We start from the raw sequence: 16,874 nt of genomic DNA on the forward strand, positions 1-16,874 counted from the left end.
CTCTGCTACCTACCCCAATAAAGGAGAACTAACAACTTAAAATGCCTTGTTCAAAAATTTTAAGTAACTCTTAACTTTCAAACACCTGAACAGCAAATGTAACTTTTCTTGTCTGCATAGTAAACACTGGCATTTTTATCTGTTTGATTAATCAAAGTGGTGTTTTCCAGGCCTTCTTGGTTGCAAAAGTTTGAACTGCTTCCTGAAGGTCCACAGTCTGGGCCAGCTCCTGCTCTAGTGAGATGGTTGCAAGGCCAACCAACCTCTCCTGTGTCATTGTGGAGCGTAGTTGTGTTTTTATTAACTTCAGCTTGGAGAAGCTGCTTTCTCCACTGGCAACTGTTACAGGAAGTGTTAGAAGTATGTGCAGAGCAACAAAAGCATTAAGAAAGAGGGTGGTCAGCTGATTTGTGCACATATATTCCAGAACAGCCTTTGGAGTTGATCCTGCTGAAATGTATCTTGAAAGGGCTTTCAGTTCATCACCTAAATCACTCGCATCAATATTGCGCATGTCATCATGTGTCAACACTGTCTCTAGTGCCCTGCATTGCTGGTGTAAGTCTTCTTCAGGTATAGTGAGGAGTTTTGGAATATCATACAACATCCCAAATATACTGCTGTGTTCCTTGAGCTGCATGAAACATTCTTCAGCTGACTGTATTGCACAATCTAGCACCTGGTTAAAGAATTCAACTTTGAATTGTTGTTTGGGGTCTCTTATGGGATTATCCCATGCCTTGTAATCAAAATGTCTTCTTCTTCGGTGACTCTTGTATTCTTGAACGGGTGGGAAAATAGCTTTGTCTAGTTGTTCCATTGCTCCAGATAGATCAAGGTCAACACCTTGGAGTCTCTTGCTTACAACATTTATTTCAAACAGCATGTCATGCCACAACATAAGCCACACAGAAATTTGAAGTTATGCATGTTTCTGGTGATTCTATTTTCCTCTGCCACTGTTCTCCCATGAACAGTTCCTGTCCTAGCATTATCCTCCATAATAGCAGCTATGGCATCATCTATCTTCCCAATTTGGTGTCTGATAGGCTATATCGTTTCCATTCGACTTTCCCACCATGTGGCACTCAGTGGTTTCAGTATCAGAGAGGATGTTCCCAGATGTTGCTTCAAAATTTGCCATCGATGAGTTGATGCAGAGAAAAATACATACATGCTTTGAATTACATTAAAAAATTCAGCAACCTCACTAGAAGCTGATGCTGCATCACTGACCACCAAGTTCAATGAATGAGAACTGCATGGGACAAAAAAAAGCTCGAAAGTTTAACTCTCGCATCAGTGTCTGCACTCCTCTGTTCTTTCCTCTCATGTTGGCACCATTATTGTAGCCCTGACCTCTCATGTCAGCTATCACAATTCCCATATCTTCCAGCTTTTTAAGAAGCACATTTGTCATGCCAGCTCCTGTAGTATCATCAATGTCAATAAATCCTAGAAAATGCTCTGACAGTCACTATTGCAGGGCCATTTTCACTAGGTTCTGTTGTTGTTACAAAATGCACCATTTAAAGTCATTTGTTCCATACAGCTGATGTCAGGTGTGCAGTCCAGAATAACAGAGTAATATCTTGCCGACTTCAGATCTGCCACAATCTTCTGTTTGAATTTTGTTGCCAGTAACTGTATTATCTCATTTTGAATTGTTTTTCCAAGGTAGTGGTGTGTGTACACTTCTTGGGTGGTGACTCTTCTTAGGTGATCCTGGAGTACAGCCTCAAACTCAGCCATCACCACCACTATTTTAAGGAAGTTCCCATTGTTTGGCACATACAGCTGATCTGAAGTGCCACACAGTGCTAGGTTTTGGGTAGCAAGCATTCTCACAATGGCAATGAGCCTTTTCAGAACGTTTTGCCAGTAAAGAGAATCTGATGCAATCTTCTCTTGATGCTGATCATCTACGGTGGCCTTTAACCTTAGTGTCATCTCAAGTTCTTTCCACCTATGGAATGCTCTCTGGTGATTTGCTGCCTTCTCATGGCATGCCAGATTTCTAGCCAGATTTTTCCAGTCCTTTGTTCTTGTAGAACCCAATGTAGCTGGAACATTACACTGGAAAAGTTTGCAACAAAAACAGTGTGCAGCATTCTGGAGTTTTTTAGTACGTAAGCCATGGCCTCTCCACTTTGTCACCACTGGGGATTTCACGCCAGTAATGTGCTGGATGGAAACTTCTATTTTCATTGTCTTGGGGGAACATGAAGTTTTTCACTTGCTGTGGCCCATGCAATACAAGGAAGTCCCTCAGGCTACTGCTCAAGTGGGTCCACAGACCTGGATCATCTAGGCTTAAGGAATTAAACTCATTAAATTAAAATTAAGCAGCTGTTTCTTGCACCTCCACCACACTCTTCTCTGATCTACACTTTTCTTCAGGAATGTGCATGGTTACATCCATTTGAGATGGAGATATGGATGCTGCAGAAGCTGCCAGGTCACCTGCACTCTGACGAACTGGAAGATCAGCCATCTCCTCACCACTCACATCCTCACGGGGGCCGGAAGGCTCACCGTGAACATTTCTGTCTATGTATCTCAGGAGAGCTCCATCCTGCTTAGATAGAAAAGCTTCCTTTGCTTTCTTTCTTTTTCTGAATGCTGTCCCAGAGGGGCGTTTTCTTCTTTCACTCGTGACTGTTGTTCTGTGCCAGCTATAGGAGCTCTCAACACTCAATTGAAGGGGACAAATAAGCAGGCTGGTAGCAGGGCCTGAGTGAGGGAAGATATCAGCCTCTTAAGGGCCTAACTGGCTACTACTACTTCAGTTGACTGCCTGTTCTCCTCAAGTGGGTTCAGGGAAGCAGCAGGAAACAGGAAGCTCCCTGAGAAGCTGGTATTAATCAGTCCAGGCTCCTAAGGGTGCTAGAGAGGTACACAAGAGGCTCTTCCTCCTCTCTCTCCCTGCAGCTCCTGCTGCTTTCTCTTATTCTCTCTCACCTTTTCTCCTGCCTGCCTGCTATGTCTCTTGTGCCCTCCTTCCTCCAGCACAGCACTCCATCTCTGTGCATCTAGAGCAGAGAGAATACATATGCACCAGCAGCAGACACAATTTTCTACACTTTGGGTCCTAATGGCGCCCCCCCCCCCCCCGCCCCCCACAGTCTGGCACCTGAGCTGGCCACCTCAGTTCGCCTCATGGTAAGCTTCTCATAGTTCGCAGCATGGGGCACAAGTCACTTGCAGGTTTAAATTAGTATAAATGGTGAATTCTCTGTAACTTGAAATCTTTAAATCATTATTTGAGGTCTTCAGTAACTCAGCCAGAAGTAAGGAATCTATTTCAGGAGTGGGTGAGATTCTGTAGCCTGCAACGTGCAGGAGGTCAGACTAGAGGATCACAATGGTCCCTTCTCACCTTAAGTGTATTAAAGACTAATGGCATCACATTAAGACTACAGAATCTCTATTAAACTATATAACATGTTTTTGATTACTGAATTTGTAGAAATCTTTCCCCCTTTTATACAAGATTAGATTTTTTTTTAAATTGATGTCTTCAATTCTGCAGTATCTACAAACAGCATCTACTGGATAATCTTCAACCTGATGAGTGCTAAACTAATCTCAGAACGACAAAACCAAAGAAGCAAGGACATTATTTCACCACAATGATATACTTTGTATTTTAAATAAACTTCAGTGAATGCATTTTAGAGATAGACACACTAACAAAAATTATATGTATAAATGAATTCCTTAAGGCACCTGGTTTATTCACAGTGGGTACTGTACTTACTCTCTTTACGAACATCATTAAGTGCTGCATTAAGTTCCTCTTTAAATACAATGGCTTCCTTAGCAATTTTCTCCCCTTTCTCCAGTAGATTCCAAGTGGCTTTTTCCACAGAAGCTAGGAGGACACGGGCTCTTTTGGAACATCCTTTTTTCTTATTAGAAGGGGTTTGTGGACAATTCACTAATGTGGTAACCTAAAATTTAAAAATAAATAAATGAGTGTCTTAAATTCTGCAGCCAATAGACTAATATTGCTTTTAGTTATTTAAAATTAACAATAAAATAATGGACACCCCTAGGAGCGAGCAATAAAATTGCAGATACTTCAAAAACAGAGCCACGCCCAACAAGATATTGTCAGACTGGACAATTTTTTATCATCTCAGTGTTTGACTTTTGAAATTCTCCCAGATATATTACCTTCATTTCATAGGGTTGAAAACAAAGTAGGTAGAATCTCATTGTTGCCACTCTGACCCATCATATTACCATTGCTCTAAAATTCTTACGCTGTTTCCTATAAAATGTCATAATGATATAAAAATTTAAAAAGTGTATTTACAAAATCCTCAGTTACAGCATAACTCTCAGTTTCACTTCCATTGCTCCCACAATCCCTTTTGGCTACTCCCCCTACCATCTCACAAGCAGGGACAGAAGGAGTGTCCCCAGTATGCAATGGGTGCAGATCCATCTCTCCAAATTCTTCCCCTAATGTGGGGCAGAATCAGGGGACAGAATTTAGACCAGAAGAATTCAATGTTTTTGCAAATCATTTAAGACGTGCATAATGTTTGTTTGGAATCTAGGTTAAAGCATAATCATCCAAACTGTTTTTAAATCATGCATTTTAACGAGCATAAGCAAGCTATTTTTATGTAGCTTCCCACTCTACATTCCTCATCTACATTCCCACAACCTCCACACTCCATCATACATTTTTCTAACAAAGTATTTCCTGATGCATTGCAAAGGCTGTCACGCTAATAGTGCATTTTAAAGAGATTTTTTTTTTAAAGGGGCCAGCTCTACCCTTTTTGCCCCCCCAAGCAGCGCGCCGAATTGCCGTCACTGCCTGAGCGGCGGAAGAGATAGAAGCTGCCGCCGATTTGCTGCCTAGGGCAGCTGAAGAGAGAGGCTGCCGCAGAATTGCCGCTGCTGCGGAAACGCCCTAACGGCACACGGACTGCCGCCCCTTGCAGATTGCCGCCCCAAGCACCTGCTTGGAACGCTGGTGCCTGGAGCCGGCCCTGGGAAGTATTGTCGATTTAACAAATATCAAAAGACATTTTCATTAATGATGTTTTGAATTCTTTATTATTCTTCTAGTTTGTTATGCTGTGCCAGCAGGTCTTTAGTATAGTTTAAAATTCAAGTTCAACTCTAATCTCTGAGTTAAAGGAGTACATTTTATATGTATAGAATTACTTCATGTTTAATAAATGGCATTCCAGTCACCTGCAATCACCTTGTTTCTTTGTGCATTAGGGGAATTGGCAACATGATTGCACAAGTAGAGCAAAAGGAACATACACATATCCTATTCCAACAGGCAAACTCATGGAATTCAGGTTTCAGAGTGGTAGCCGTGTTAGTCTGTATCAGCAAAAAGAACGAGTACTTGTGGCACCTTAGAGACTAACAAATTTATTTGGGCATAAGCTTTCGTGGGCTAAAGCCCACTTCATCAGATGCATGCAGTGGATATATATCTTCCTACTATATTTTCCACTGCATGCATCTGATGAAGTGGGCTTTAGCCCACGAAAGCTTATGCCCAAATAAATTTGTTAGTTTCTAAGGTGCCACAAGTACTCCTCATTTGTCATGGAATTCAGGCCGCTATAGTGCTTGTTGTTCGATATCATGAAATATGTCAAAGGGCGCATAATAAAGATAACACCACCCAGTCGCCTCACTGGACAGGAAACTTGATTGGACAGCTGTATGGAAGGCACATGCAGGGTGGGAAGAGTACATGGCCAGGAAGTAGGTACTGGCCCCTCCTTCTGCATAGGTTCTGTGCCTCCGACTGGGCAGGCAAGGGGAGATGGAAGCTGATTGGCCCTTAGCTCCTCCCCGCAGGGCCGGCTCTAGGCACCAGCAAAACAAGCAGGTGCTTGGGGCAGCACATTTCTAGAGGCGGCATTCCGGCGCCGGCCATAGTGCCGGCCATGCTGCCCCTAGAAATGTGACCCCGCCGCCCCAGCTCTTCTCCGCTCCGCCTCCGCCTGCTCCCCTGAGCGCGCCGCCGCCGCCACTCTGCTTCTCCCCACTCCCTCCCAGGTTTGCCACGCATGAAACAGCTGTTTTGCAGGGCAAGCCTGGGAGGGAGGGAGGAGAAGCTGAGCAGCGGTGGTGGAGCAGAGGTGAGCTGGGGCAGGGAGCGGTTCCTCTACCCCCCGTTACTTCCTATGCTCCACCCGCACCCTCGCTCAGCCTGCTCCCCTGAACGCGCTGCCTCTCCCCCCCCCCCGAGAGGGAGGGGGGAGAAGCGGAGCGGCAGCATGTTCAGGGGAGCAGAGGTGAGCTAGGGCAGGGGGCTGCAGGGGGGAGGAGCCACAGGAAGCAATGGGGGGAAATGCGGCACACTCGGGGGAGGAGGCGGGGCCAGGGATTTGGGGAAGGGGCGGAGTTGGGGCGGAGCCGGGGTCAGGGGGCATGAAAAAAAGCAGGGGCAGCCAAAAAATGTTTTTTGCTTGGGACAGCAAAAATCCTAGACCCAGCCCTGCCTCCCCCTTCAGTAATTTAAACAATTTCCCAGGTCTTTGGAGCCTCTTGTTCCATTCATAAGTGCTGAAACTAGGAGTGCTAAAGGTGCTGCTGCACCCCCTGGCTTGAAGTGGTTTCCATTATATACAGGGGTTTACAGTTTGGTTCAGTTGCTCTCCACACCTCCACAATACAAATTGTTCCCGCACCCATGGAACTTCCATTGCCGATGCCCCCCCTCCCTTTGCAGTATAGGAGCTGTGTTTTCAGGATGCTGTGTGTCTGACTGATTGCTTATTTGGGGTCAGGAAGGACTTTTTCCCATTAGGGCCAAACTTGCAGAGGCCTACTGTGTTTTGTCACCTTCCTGGCAGCATCTATGAGGCATAGCTCCATGATGAGGAATAAGACTTTAAAATACCATTAGTAACTCGTGGGATTGTTTAGCTCGTCATAGCTTAGAGACTAACCAATTTATTTGTTAGTCTCTAAGGTGCCACAAGTACTCCTTTTCTTTTTGAGAATACAGACTAACACGGCTGCTACTCTGAAACTTGTCATAGCTTGAGGCCAGTGTTCAGTGTGGATAAAGGTCATGCCCAGAGGTAAAGAGAGACCTGGTATTTCACTAGTGGGCCTTATGCCTATGGGAGGAAGGGAGTCCTGACATTTTCACAGACCTCTGGTACCCTTTGTTCCCCATGCAGGAAGGAGAATGAAACTATTCAGAAGAATTAACTGAATCCTAGAGGTAGGCCAGGGAGGGTCTACTCACAGTTATGGGTTGTATGGTAGGAGTCTTCAATATAAAGCCCTGGCTGCAGGGCCATCCTTACCCATACGCAAAGCATGCAGCTGCGTAGGGCACCAGGAACCCTGCACAGCTATGTGCGGCTCCAGCCCCTGCTCCAGCTCTTCCCCACGGCCCTGCCCCTGCTCTGCCCACCCGCCTCCCCCAGGACTCACCAGCGGCATGGCTGAGGCCGGGTCGCTGCACTCCCGCTGCCAATGAGTGCAGGCCCAGCCCCGCCCCCACTCCCCTGAGCCCTGCAGCTGGGCTGGGCCTGCACTCACCAGTTGTGGGAATGCAGGGACCCGGCCTCAGCCATGCTGCCGGTGAGTGCTGGGGCGTGGTTTCCCCCTGCCCCCAAGCCAGCCCCAGCCCCCCCCCGCCCCACAGAGGCCTGGGGCCCCACACACACACACCCCGGAGGGGGGCTGCATAGGGGCCCAGAATTGCTAGGGACGGCCCTGCCTGGCTGGGATAATTTAGTTGGGGATTGGTCCTGCTTTGAGCAGGGGGTTGGACTAGATGACCTCCTGAGGTCCCTTCCAACCCTGATATTCTATGATTCTGTGAACCCACTTTACTGACCCACTCAAATGCCTAGTATGAGAGAGTTGGGGGAGGCAGGGCAGAGGTATCTCCTTCCCATAGTTAAGCTAACAAAATTCCAGCCTGCCACATAGACATAGGAATGAATTTGATTCCCTTCAACTGCATATCCTGATGAAGACCCTCATCTGATGGTATACAAGCTTTTATACAGAAGTTCACATGGTTTCGTGCCCTGCTGGATAAGTGCCTAACAGAGGGACTTTAACAGATCCTCAGGAAAGCATTTCCATAGCCAGTCCTTGAAACAAGGAAGTCTTGGCCCCTGCCTCATTCACATGGAATTTTGGGACAGAGAACAAAGACAAGCCGCCACTTGACCTCAGCTGTTTTGGAGAGTCATGCAGGAGACATGTCATGCAAATACGTCAAGCCTAGATTATTAAAAAGAGTTTTCTTTTGACTTATGAGCACAGCCTCAGTTCAAACTGCAATAGAAAGAAACCAATTTACTTCACGTAAACCAGCCAGCTGGTGGAATATGCATTGAAAGTAACAGTATAAATAACTTACTTTAGAAATCCTTGAATGTTATGAAAAGCAGGATGGAATTAAAGAAATAAGGTTACTTGCCATTCTCAGAAATTTATTACTAGTACATTGTTTATTTTAATTTTCACTGCATTCAGATGTGTGTAATAAACCTTTACACACATGTGATAGTTGTTTATAATGTGTTTTGTACAATTAAAAAAAAAAGTCAAACAGAAATAATACAAATTCAATAGTCATTCCAGTAGAAGGAAGCTTATACCTGCAGGACCCTGCATCTTCAGGATCTCTGCCAGGAACATCAGAAGCTAAAACATAATGCATTCATTTCCATAGAAATGGGCTCAATATTATTTCATTGAGGCAGACTCTGACCTAAAATACCCATTACAATTTGAAAAAAAGTTCTTGGCTCACATAGGTTAGGAAATACAAAAATAATATTGAAAGAGGTGTAATGAAGATGCTGAATGAGGGTGCAACTTGCACAGGGATAACTGAACTGTGAAGTGGCATCATACTAGGTTTGCCCCTTTTGCTACATCATTAATACAGCTATCAGTGGAAAGGTACAGTACCCAGACAAAATGCTAGCGTAATAGCACTTGCTATCAGATAAAAGTATGATCCCATTTACCCAGTTCATGCTTAATCACAACTCCCAGTTAATTAAACAAAGTCACATCCTCCTGCACCCCAGTGGCAATGCACACCAAGCATGTTTTCCAACACTTAGTGAAAACCCTGGTTTTCAAAAGGCATTCAGTATATCTAGAGAAACAGAATTATACTTGCATCCGATGAAGTGAGCTGTAGCTCACGAAAGCTTATGCTCAAATAAATTGGTTAGTCTCTAAGGTGCCACAAGTACTCCTTTTCTTTTTGCAAATACAGACTAACACGGCTGCTACTCTGAAACCAGAATTATACTACAGATTCAAACTTCATTCCTGAGATTCTCATGCTATGTACCTCCAAGCTGCAAATGTCAAGCAAGTGGTCTTTGCTTTTCATTTCCAGATTTAATCTAAAAGATTCTGGGTTAGGCCAGAGGCTGGCCTTTCTTGATTTAAGGGTCTGTGTGTGCCCAGCATGGGCTCTGAATGAGTTAATATGGGCCTCAGAAGCCAAATCAACATATCAAACTGCACCTGCAGAGTGGGCCAGTAGGAACTGGGGAGCCTGTTAGTGTTCGAAAGAATAAAGCATTTGTTTTGAGCTGCCTAGCAGAAAGGGTCATACAGCTTGCCTATTCTTTCAAACATTAACAGTCCTTTCTGTAATTCAGATGTCTGGAAAAAACAAAGAAGTATTGCCCGTATAAGTAGTGGTTAATAGTGTTGTGCCTCTCTTAGGACAGGTCTGCACTACAGAATTACTTCGGTATAACCACGTTGCTCAGGGATATGAAAAATCCATACCCCGAGCAATGTCGTTATACTGATGTAAGCACTGGTGTAGGCAGCATTATGTCAGCAGGAGAGTTATTCTCACTGACATATCTACTGCCTCTTGTGGAGGTGGATTAACTCCAACGGGAGAGCACTCCTGTCAGCATAGAGCATCTCCATTAAAGCACTATAGCCGCATCAGTGCGAACTGTGCCAATGCCGTGTTTTAAGTGTAGACCTGCCCTTAGAGTGCACTTATTCTACACAGAACTAAAGACAACTCCCCTATTACTAATAGACTTCCATTGGCCCTTCCATCCAAAAGGAGGGACCCTAAGCTACAAATGTGTTGTGACAATCAGAGGCCAGACACCCCAAGGGGAGAACAGAAGGTTTAACCCCCCCAAAAAGAGCAGTTAAACCAACTGACTGCATACAATGTTATTGTACTACCAAATATATCAAGTGAGGTCTTTTGTGCAAGCTTGTAATGCTCTGAACTTGGCCATTATGACATATGTATACAGAGTGTCATTTTACATTTTGTGTATTTAGAAAACTGCTCAATCTGTGCTACAACTTCAGCTACACCTCACAGCAGGGTGGTGAGCAGTTAAGCAGGAAGGGGCACCTACCAAGCCAGCTGTTCACATCCAACTGGCTTCAGGTAACTATCCCCATTGTCCAGCCCAGGAAGAGACATTAATGGAAAGACACTGAGATAATTTGACATTGAAAAGAAGATCCCAGCTTCCAAGTTGGGGGGAATTTCCCACTTTGACTAACCACGAGTCACCAGGGACAAAGAGAAAAAAAAATAAGTCTTTTAAAAGCAGGCTTGGAACTGAAGTTTAGCCAGAACTTGGGGGACAGTCTCAAAGTGGCAGGCTGTCTGTGAATGCTGAATGCCTCCTATAGCTAGGGGGTATGCTAGGAAAGACAATAAGTGACTTATTAGAAATATGAAAACTTAAGCCTGATGTTGCATCTTTATGTTTATTTTCTGTGTAACTTGTGCTTCCCCTTAATTAAAAAAACAAAACAAAGATGAAATGGTAAGTACGCTTTACTTTTATCCCAAGCAGATGTCTGGTGTGCAAACAGTGCAGAGCATGTGTGCCAAAGGGAGCTGATAATGGTGGTGCTGGTTTCATGCCTTCAGAGTTGACATACCAGAGGAGAACGGTCCAAGTGTCTTTCAGGAAAAGAATAAGCAGGCCTGAGAACCACAACACCAAATATACTTGACCCTTCCCTGTGCCCTACCCACCTATTCTTTTTCCCTCCATGCACATCCCCAATCTGCTGCCTCTTTAGTTGTAGTGAGACTGCTGTTCTCTGTCTGTTGAGCACTCTCCTGTGGGGTGCCATTGGCAAGCTCTTTCCTGGGCCCAGCTGGAGAGATGCCTTTAGATAAATGCACAAGAGAGAAAACTCAACTGAGCTTCAACAAAACAACGAAACTGGCTATGCACCTAATGTTGTCAAAAGAACAAACTGAAAGAAGAGATTTTTTTCCATTAAACTCCTGCAGTCACAGTAATCTTAAATACAACAAATCTTGAAACAATAATAGGTACAACACTTTCAGATGAAGACAGTTTACATGTTGATGGGATCTCTTTAAAGAAAGGCTGCAGTAAAAGAAAAAAATAGACGAATTTGGCAAACATCCTCTCCAAACCCCCAGAGCCCAGAGTTTTTAAGTGGATTGTACACTCTCAATCCTCACATGCCTATAAGCAAAATAATAATAGTACAATACTGGTTTAGTCTGATTGCTGACCATTTAGGTCAGCAACTACCTGAAATCAATGTTGCCTTTGATGCTACATATATTATTCAACAAAGTTTATTATGAAGCCTACTTGGGTAGTTCACAAATGGCATGTCACAGAGTGCATCTCAGTTTTATGATTCAGTAACCTTTATAACCTAAAAAGCCTACACAAAATATTTCTTGTAGGCCATCAGCCTATTCAATCTAACAGTACAGTGCTTGTGAATTAGGCAAAAAATGCAACACTCATCAACTGAGCTTTTACCTATAAAAAGACACAAAGGTGCAGATATGATCTAGATTGGACGACTTTCACAGACTGCATCTAGCATTGTGGCCCATCTTTTACAGATTATACAATAAAGAGAAGTAAAAAAAAATGCAACTCTGCATAAAACTGTCGTCCCCCCACCCATAACATTGCCAAGCAGAGATGGGGGCGGGGGAAGTGAGGACAGCCAGCTTCATCAGTATTACTGTACATGCTCAGTACAATCCAAGCAGCAAATCTGGGAGGCGCATGACCCTGCATTTCCCCCCACCACCCATGTATCACCTCTTGTGCCCAGTGAGGACTTTTTAAAGTGATTAAGTGCATATGCATATAGTTACAATAATACAAATGTAATTGCTGGGGAAAAGATTGTCTAATCCTTTGGAGGAATTTATTGCAGATAACTTTCACAGTTGCATCTATCACACACAGTAAATGGAATTGGATGACTAAAATGTATCAGGCTTGGCATCCATGCACAATTACTTCCTGATTTACCTACATGCTGGGGGAAAAAGTTTTAGATTAAAGAGAAATCAAGGCTTAAAGTGAAGAATAAGGAAACTATTAAAAGAACAGGCTAAAGATTTATGAACAAATGAATCTGGAAGTCTGATAGTGACTTACGTCACTGTCTATTAGTGCACCTATTATATGTAAAGGCAATAAGTAACCTGGAACATTCTGCACTCAACACTTGAAGGAATATAACAACACAATGGAAGCTATACTAAGGAATAAATGCAGAGAGATTAACAAATATTCGCTATAGTGAAATAATGATGATTTTTCATAACTTTCTTTTAAGATTAATGTCGATCTGTGATCTGTAATGGAAGATATTAACTTCAGACAGAATCAAAGCCTTAGAATGTTTATTTTATTTATTCATTATTGGTGACCAAGAATAAATTAGCATTGTTTTGAATTAGCCTGGTCACCTTGTGGTCATACTCTGCATTGCCCTCAGAAACTACTTTTAGGGGAGCTGCCAAAGGAAACTATTGTAGAGTCATCTAGAAAAAAAAATATGTTTCTGTTCTGCTCAGGACCCACCTTCTACCTCCCTCATAACCTTTACTTTTATTCAGATACACACATCCACCACAAGTGAAGTCACTACATAAGATCTGCACAAAGAAATTCAACAGGTTGTTTCTATTTCAATCAACATTAGAGCATTTTTATTTCCAGGGACAAAGGTTTGGATCCTCCAAGAGACTGAGCAACCTCAACTGCCTTTGAAGACAAGTGACTCCTCAAAGGGCTGTAACACAAACTTTTTAAGTACCAGTGTAAAATAATCAGGGGTCAGCAATGTGTCGATGGTAAAAATGTTGAGGTCCGTGGTAATTTTTCAAGAAACATTGAATGACATAACCCCCCACACACACAATGTCCATCACTAAGTATGGTAACTTTGTCAAGTATCCATCACAGAACATGGTGGTGCCAACCCCTGAAAATAATTCTATTTGACGAGAGTATGAGGGCCTGATCCAAAGCCTGTTGACAGAGGCCACACATGGAGGGGCACACCGGGTCACGTGTGTCCGTCCTGTCCCCACCCCTCAGATTCACTGCTTGGCTTTTACTGAGCATGCTCAGTAACATCTGCTGATGCTGCTGCCCTCACTATCGACAGGCACGGGTCATCTCTGCCTGTTGAAGTCAATGGGGGAGGGGAAGGTCTTTTATTGAATTCAACAGACTATAGATCAGGCCCTAAGGAAGGATCATGTTCTAACAGTCAGCAGGAGCAGAACAACAAGTGAACAGTATAGCGCTGTGACAAGAAGTTTGCTCTGCAGTAGTGACAAATTTTGAAAGAAAGTGATGTGCTGACATGGCTGTGCTACATATAACTGACTAGATGTATCATCAGGTAACCGCCTCTTGCACACCCCCTCAGGGCAGCCCTGCCTCAGTTTCCCCCTTCACGGCGTTTCTTCGATAACTCTCAACCCTGTTGTCCTTTCACACCCCTTTTCAGGTTCTGGTTTATTAAATTAACAAACATTCAAGTCAAATCCATCCATCTACCTCATCATCAGGTCACTCTGAGGCCTTTCCTGCCTATAGTCTCACTCCTCAAGTCCCAGGTTTCCTCTTCTGGAGCCTACTCACTCCCAGCAACCTCTGTACTCCACTGTAATCTCCCTAGGAATCCCCCCTCTCTGTACCTGACTGCTGCTCTTCATAAGGGAATCAGCTGATCCCTGCTCAGGTGTATCCCCTTAGTAACTAGGGTTGGCTGGCCTTAGCCCTCAAAGGGGCAAGCTACCTTGTTACAAAAAGCAAGTGCCGCTACAGCTGTGCATCAAGAAAAAAGGAAAGAAGATGTATTTCCTATTCCTAGCCTTATAAAGATAGTACAAGTGACTTTAAAAAAAAAAAAAGTAGTCACATACATAATCATTCTATTGGAATTCTGTCTAGGTTTTTTTCAGCAAGGTGTTTTCTATCGCTTAGGTGTAAAATAGAAAAAGAAGTTTCTTGTTTACGTGTAAACTCAGCTGTATGTGATAAAGATTTTCTCTTTCAGTGGTGAACACTTTTGGAATAACCCTAGATTTTATGTGCGACTCTGCTTATACTTAACAGGCTCAATTTATAGATTTGCTGGAGTTTTGTTTAACCATTGGGTCTATGTTTCTGTTGTCAAAAAAAAAACCCTATCAATTTAAAATAATGATTGTACAATATACAATAATGAAATGGCAGGGATATTAGGGACGGTCAAACAAACAGAACATGGCACAGAATGTAAAGTCTTTTAGGTTCAGATAACTAGACTTATCTACAGATCTCAAGATCCTTCCTTTCCCCTCTGTCCATCAACTGCAACAAACTCAATTCCTTCCTTCCATGTGACATTTTATACATTGGAGCTCTACTTGTAATCGCTCTCTCCCTTCTATATTTACACATTCATTGGGTAACACTGAATAAGGGTTTCAGTGGAACAGATTACATTAAGTACAATAAAGTGTCCTGCATTTGTGAGAATAGAGGAGGCTAAGTGAATTGGACTATTCCTGAGCCAGTATTGCGTATACACAGGTACAGAAGACTGAAATACAGTTTTCCCATCATTAGGTAGGAGTAAAGTAAATCCTTCCCTTGTTTCTCTCCTCTTATGAATGTCCATGATATTTTTGCAGTGCTAAAATACCTGAATTATCAATGGTTCCAACAGCTTCTCCACTGTAAATGTCTGGATCTGAAGATCCTGAGGATCAATTTTCAATGTAACATTTGGCACTGCTGCTGACATGTCACCTATATACAAAACAAAGATACAACAGTAAATAACAATAATTGGGACAGCAAGACTCATACTGGTATGGACCGAGGTACTTGGATATGTGGAATGAGGATCAGGGCCTAGGCTACTACAGCACGTGTGTCAACATAATATTCCTAACAAATTGTAGAAAGAATGTTAACTGTTTAGCACCTAGAACAGTGGTTCCCAAACTGGGGTTTGCACAATGTTACAGGGGGGTTGCCAGAAAAATTTCCCTAATGGCAGCCAGAGGAACCTGGGTATGGGAGGCAGCAGGTGGGACCCGGTTGCAGGGCAGACAGCCCAAACCCAGGAGCACTGACCAGGCAGCCAAGCCCCAGTCAGTGAGGGGGCCGGCAGCCCGAACCCGCAGCAGTTGGGGCAGGCAGCCTGAGCCCTGCCCCTGTCAGTGGTGGGGCCAGTAGCCTGAGCCCTAGTAGTCAGCATGGGGTTGGCAGCCCAGTCCCCACGGAGCTGGGCAGTTGGGGCTGGCAACCCAAGCCCTGGCGGTCAGCGGGGACCAGCAGCCCGAGCTCAGTGGAGCGCTGAGCGGGCAGCCCGAGCCACAGTCAACGGGGTCCAGCAGCCCGAGCCCTGCAGAGTGCAGAGGCAGAAGCCCAGACCCCGGTGCGGGCCAGCAGCCTGAGCTCTGTGGTGGGCAAGGCTACAGCTAGGACCCCAGGCGCGCAGGTGGCAGCTTGGACCCCGTCCTTGGCAGAGAGGGAAAGTTGGGCGGCATGAAGGGCAGATTGAGCAGGGGCCATGCTGTACATAGGGGGCTGGTCCAGGCTAAAAATCGTGGGGTACCCCCCTTGGGATGGCTCTGGTGGCGGAAGAAAAGGCGTTTGCACGCCAAACCAGCTGGAACGACATTGTAGCCAATGTAGCAGCGTTAAGGTGCCTCAGTAATTCGATACTAAGTCATTCTCTCTGGAGTGCTGTTTTGCTTCAGTGAGACGTGAGTGAATCTTTCATTTTCTAATTTGTTGGTTGTTAGCATTCTCTGGGTTATTTTTAGTAGAATTTTTGTACACAACTTCAATGGATAAGTGGCTGAAAAAGGAAAGTGTAAAGATGCAAGAATCAGCTAGTGTTTCCTCAAGTCCACACTGTGGAAAATCTTAGTCTAATGATCATGATGGTCCTGGGAAATCACTTACAAAGAAAAGAAAATATGACAATGATTATATAAAATATGGCTTTACATGCACTGGTGATCAAGAACATCCAAAACCACCATGCGTAATTTGTGGTGATGTTCTAGCAAACAGCATCCCCAAACCTTCTCTACTTCAGCGCCATTTAGAAACTAGGCATCCTGCACAACTCAACTAGCCTGTTGATTTTTTCAAGAGAAAATTAGCTGAGAGGAAAAGTGACATTACCAGTTTTATATCCAAAGCAAGTACTGATAATGAAAATGCATTTGAAGCAACATACCATGTGAGAAAGCATCAAAAGCCCGTACCATAGCAGAGAGCTTGATTGGTCCATATATTAAAAAAAAAAAAAAAAAAAAAAAAAGATGTAGTTCATTGCATACTTGGAGGAAAGGCTGCAAAAAGGATTGACATGATACCTTTGTCCAATAATACCTTGTCACGAAGAATTAATGACATGTCAAATAATGTAGAGACTACAATTGTCCAGAGTGAAAAATAATCCGTATTATGCTATACAGTTGGATGAATCAACTGATGTAGCTAATCTAGCTATTTTGCTACTGTTTGTACATTATGTGAATAAAGGTATGGTCAAAGACGACTTGTTTTGCCGACCAT

At 43.9% G+C, this 16,874-nt stretch overlaps 1 protein-coding gene across 5 annotated transcripts in view; it reads right to left on the bottom strand.

Moving 5' to 3' along the window:
• The window catches only part of CTNNA3 (catenin alpha 3), an 896,431-nt gene that overhangs the window by 865,193 nt on the left and 14,364 nt on the right, over positions 1–16,874 (bottom strand). For all 5 annotated transcript variants that reach the window (XM_074958868.1, XM_074958865.1, XM_074958864.1 and 2 more), the window contains exons 2-3: positions 14,980–15,086; positions 3,761–3,953 (exon numbers count right to left, since the gene is read on the bottom strand). In XM_074958868.1, coding sequence (XP_074814969.1) covers positions 3,761–3,953; positions 14,980–15,081 — 295 coding nt within the window. In that variant the 5' untranslated portion in view covers positions 15,082–15,086. The remainder of the gene's footprint in view (positions 1–3,760; positions 3,954–14,979; positions 15,087–16,874) is intronic.

Source organism: Natator depressus, chromosome 7 (assembly GCF_965152275.1).
Source record: "Natator depressus isolate rNatDep1 chromosome 7, rNatDep2.hap1, whole genome shotgun sequence".
NCBI lineage: Eukaryota > Metazoa > Chordata > Testudines > Cheloniidae > Natator > Natator depressus.